General features: G+C 40.1%; 1 protein-coding gene across 1 annotated transcript; it reads left to right on the forward strand.

The window, feature by feature from the left end:
- Positions 1–914: 914 nt before the first annotated feature.
- Positions 915–3,855, forward strand: tmem200ca (transmembrane protein 200C, genome duplicate a). The gene is made up of 2 exons (XM_056243559.1): positions 915–990; positions 1,850–3,855. Exon 2 carries the CDS (start codon positions 1,871–1,873, stop codon positions 3,407–3,409), a length of 1,539 nt encoding a protein of 512 aa, XP_056099534.1. The 5' UTR covers positions 915–990; positions 1,850–1,870; the 3' UTR covers positions 3,410–3,855.
- Positions 3,856–5,177: the final 1,322 nt, after the last annotated feature.

A 5,177-nucleotide genomic window follows, 5' to 3' on the forward strand; every position in this document is an offset into this window, starting at 1 on the left:
CATGTTTTTTTGGACTCATTGCGGGTGTAACGAAACCCTCATGTCACGATTCATACATATCACGACACTGAAATCACGATACGATATTATTATGATACTCAAAATATGATACAAGGTTAACATAAAATGTAATGTTGATTAAAATGCTAAATTTGGTGTTACATTGTGTGTGTAAATGAATGGACTTGGTGCTGAAACCCAAAGCACAGACAATAGAGACACCAGAATAACAATATTCATGATTCTGAAGCTGAAAACACAGATTATTGTAGATGAATATGCTTGATCTCTGTCTCTGACTAGATATATTTATAATAATGTCGGCCACTTTTACTGGTAACATCAGATATTTGTCATAATTAGGACCAACAATTCCCCCATTGCAACATTATATATAGTAGTTTAATGTAGTACTGACACTAAAACTTTTTATTTTTGGGTTATCCACGATACATATTCTAGCTTTTTTGTATTGTGATATATTGTGACACGATTTACTGTTACACCCCTAGGACTCATATTTTCAGCTGTAATCATACATGCAACAAGATGCTTGAACCTGTTAGCCTGTCGCTCACTCTCGTTCCCACAGTTCGTGACAGAATCAGCTTTTATGTCAAATCAACACCAAACAGAAAAAACAGATGCTTTTCATCTTTCTGTTTGGAGTCTGAAGTGAATCATATCATCTGTCTCCGTCTCACACGGCTTCTGTTCTTCTTTTAGTCATGTGTGAGTGATCGCTGTGTGTGTTTGTGCTGCATTAACCCACACTATCCTTATGGTGTTTGCAGGATCCAGCGTCTCGCTCCCACTCCGTGTGCCGGAGATCCCGATGAACACTCGCCCGAGACGAAGCTTCGCCGCGCCTGCTTTGTGTTCAAACTCTCTCGTGTTCAGCCTTCCAGATTTGACTGAGCTTTCATCAGGATAAATGAGCTTCTGGGACGTCCATCTAATGAAGAACCAATAGGAGCGCGGCAAATGCTGGTGTGTGACATTCATTGAAAAAGGGTGATAAACAAAAATAAGTCTCTTCTGCTGCTCACCAAGGCTGTATTTCTTTGATTAAAAATACTGGAAAATTGTGAAATATTATTACTATTTAATATAGCTGTTTTCTATGTGAATATACAGTAAAGTGTAATTTATTCCTGTGATCAAAGCTGTATTTTCAGCATCATTACTCCAGTCTTCAGTGTCACATGATCCTTCAGAAATCACTCTAATATGAGGATTTGATGCTCAAGAAACATTATTAATGTCGAAAATAATTGTTTAAATTGATCAAATGTGATAGTAAAGACATTTATAATGTTACAAAAGATTATATTTCAAATAATTGCTGTTCTTTTGAACTTTCTATTCATCAAAGAATTCTGAAAAATAAAATGTATCACAGTTTCCAGAAACATGAAATAATCAGAAATGTTTCTTGAGCATCAGATCCTCATATTAGAGTGATTTCTGAAGGATCATGTGACACTGAAGACTGGAGTAATGATGCTGGAAATACAGCTTTGATCACAGGAATAAATTACACTTTACTATATATTCACATAGAAAACAGCTATATTAAATAGTAATAATATTTCATAATTTTTACTGTATTTTTTATCAAATAAATCCAGCCTTGAGCAGAAGAGACTTCTTTCAGAAACAGTAAAACGTTTCACTGGTAGTGTGTACTGTACGTATATATTTATGTGTTTTTGTTTGTGTTTAGCATTTATTATTATTATTTGTTGTAAATGCACATGCTATATGATAGATTTAGTGAGTAAGTGTCTAGTTCTCATGGCTTTTCCAGCCCACACTAATGTTGTCATGTTCTTCCCGTCTTTTCCAGGATGATTAATTGAGCGCCATCATGATTGCCACTGGGGGTCTTCTGCGAATATCTTCCCGGCGACAGGACTCCCTCCGCGCGAAAAACCGCGCCGAAAACAAGCGCAAGAGGAAAGCAAAGAAAAAGAGGAAGAACGAAGTGGTTGTGGTTAAAGGAAAGCTCAAGCTGTGTTCCATATCTGGACTGGTCGCTGCCATTGGGATTTTGGTGCTACTGGTTGGCGTCGCAATGGCTGTGATGGGATACTGGCCCAAACCCAATCCGCCGTATCCGGGATTGATGAACACGTCGAGCGCTCAGAGGACTTACGAGAGCCGAGAGTTAGTCAATGTGACCGTCAGATGGGATCTACTAGATAAAGTCTTCAGGAGCTATAATGGGTCCAACGGGACGGCTGAGGTGCATTCGGCTAAGCTTGGAGCATTTGCTACGTTTATTAAGAGATATTTGTATTCCGACAAGCTGAAGGTGTTCGGACCTTTAATCATGGGCATCGGGATCTTCCTATTCATTTGTGCGAATGCAGTACTTCACGAAAACAGAGACAAAAAGACCAAAATCATTAATCTAAGAGACATCTACTCAACGGTGATTGACATTCATAGTTTGCGGAGCAAGGAGTCCGGGCCGCTGAACGGTTTCGTGAACTACTGCCAATCGAAAGAGAACAAATCCCCGAATAAAGTCTCCTGGCCTTCTCCAGGCTCCGGTCGACACGACGCGAGTAGCACGATCCCATCCCGACGTCTGTCGACCACAATCCCACGAGTTTCTTCTTTGGACAAACAGAGCTTTACGGACACGGTCTACAGCATCTATCAAGACCAGAAACAAATCCCACCTGAGCTCAAACAATGGGAAACCAGAACAATCGTATCAACTTCAGTCAATGCGTTCACCCTGCCAATGATGAAGCTCAACAACCGGGGAGCGTCCGAAAGAAGGGGTTCGGATAAAACGGGAGAAGCCAAGAGAGAGTTTTTGGACGCCGAGGCCATTTGTAGACGTTTGGAGGATCTGGTTGCGTCTAGGACCATCACAAAGGCCAAAGTGGAACCGGCTCAAAGTCACCCAGAGCTTGCGCAGGACTCGGTGGAGGTTTATAGGAGTATTGGAAGTTTGCAAGGAGCTCCTCGAGTTTCTTTGCAGGGATCGCAGGTTCAGTTGCTTCCACCGTGTTCTCCGGGCCGCAAAACCACAGGATCTCACCTGTCTTTAAGCGCTTTATCGGACTACTCCAGGTCTATTGATCTGGATATCTCGTGTATTCCTACGGACCGGCAGGTGCGATCGAGGCGTCTCAGTTGCCCTCGACTGGAGGGTCTCGGTGGCGGGGGCTACACCAAACTCGAGGGTCTTGGCGGCGAGTCCTTCGAGTCCACGGACAATGCCATGTTTAGTCATGGGAGTTCTGTTGAGGTTTTGGAAAAGGACCACAATCAGACGGACCAAGAGGAGAGCGGCGTGGTCAGACAATACTCAAAGAAACAAAAACTCATAATGGTTTCTCAATCGGACACTACTTTAGAGGATGTGGAAATGGACAGTGTAGAAATTTAACTCGGGGATTCGCTCTTGAGACTCTTGGCTGAGAGGAAGCTAAAGGTATGGTCACATTGGGGAAATTTGTTTAGAGAATTTTCCCAAGTGATTTCAATGGGAATTGACGCGATTGGGAATTTCCCCACATGGATTTTACATTGGTTGACTCGAGGACCATCACAAAGGCCAAAGTGCAACCCTCAATAAAGGCTAATTATATTTCTACAGGTAAATTGTATTTAAACTGCAACTATGTCCATTTGATGGTCCTCAGAAAGTAATTTCAGCGAATTTTCACAAGCGAAATCCAGTCATTTCAATGGGAATTGACTCGATTTGGAATTTCCCCACATGGATTTCACATCGGTAAAGTCTAGGACCATCACATAGGCCACACATTTCTACAGTTAAATTCTAGTTACATTTCTACTCTGTCCATTTGATGGTCCTTTAGAAAGTAATTTCAGCGAATTTCACAAGCGAAATCCAGTCATTTCAATGGGAATTGACTCGATTTGAAATTTCCCCACATGGATTTCACATTGTCTAGGACCATCACATAGGGCCACAAATTTCTACAGTTAAATTCTAGTTATTGTACATTTCTACTCTAATTTCAGCAAAGTCTGTTTGGCAAAAAAGGTTCATCCTCCATTGCTATTGTAGCGATGTATGAAGAACAGCTCACACAAGAAACTCCTTTAAACCAAGCAGATTTCTGATGGTCAGACCGTTGCGAAATATTTCGCCCTCGCGTAGATTCCTATTGAAATGGCTGGATTTCCACTTGTGTAAATTCGCTAAACAACGCTAAATGCTACCGCACCTTAAAAGTAATTTCAGTGACATTATGAGCAGTGATGGTCTTCATAAAGTACTCAAAAGAGAGCAAACATTGCCTGAAATGTTGTTAATATGTTAGACCCAAAGGTCAGTGTTTAATACTGTTTCCTCAAGGAACTACAAGCAAAAACCAGATGGGAAGTAAGTCTCAGACTTTCAGCATGATAGCACAGCTATGCTCCACTAGATTAAAAAATTTCCTTTATACTTCCAGTAGTAGAATATTCGTGGATGTTTCGTTTATCGGTGAAGTTTGGCTGTCTGAGCAGCATGTTTTATACTGTCGTCTACTTGCACTTTTTTTAACCACCAAATTACTGATTATTTTTAGAAATTGACTTGATAGCAATATCTCATTTGAAATGTTCCCTGCTTGTGTGGGAAATATTTATGTTTGCATTTTTGAGATGTTGACTTACACTTGTATGCTCTCAGTTTTTACTTTTTTTTTTTTACTTAAATGAACTCAAACGAACCATGAGTCAAATCCAGACGTTAGTTAGCAAGCACAGTGGTTCATGTAGTTCAGTACTGTCTGAAATGTAATATCCATTACAGTATATTTAAAATATCATGAGACGCTAGAGTTTTGGGGTCAGTTAATGAAAGATTAATCAACAGTGTCTCTTTAAAGCGGCCCAAGGGAAGCAATGCTGCGTTCAATCCAAAACCAGATGTTTGAATGAGAAAAAAAAATCAAGTAACTTCTGAGGAAACAAGAGTTTAGAGTTAAAACCGATGGTTTTTAATGACTAATTTGGTACTAGAGTGTTTGTGTGATCTGAAACAAGTCAGTTGAATATGCACTGACTAACAATTACAGTGCACACTATTACTGTTACCAGTTATTTCGATTGGAACTTCATGTGTTGTTCTATTTCAATTGGAACTTCATGTGTTGTTCTATTTCAATTGGAACTTCACGTTTTGTTCCATTTCGATT

Source organism: Rhinichthys klamathensis, unplaced genomic scaffold (assembly GCF_029890125.1).
Source record: "Rhinichthys klamathensis goyatoka isolate OS25496 unplaced genomic scaffold, OSU_Roscu_1.1 h1tg000808l_1, whole genome shotgun sequence".
NCBI classification, from domain to species: Eukaryota; Metazoa; Chordata; class Actinopteri; order Cypriniformes; family Leuciscidae; genus Rhinichthys; species Rhinichthys klamathensis.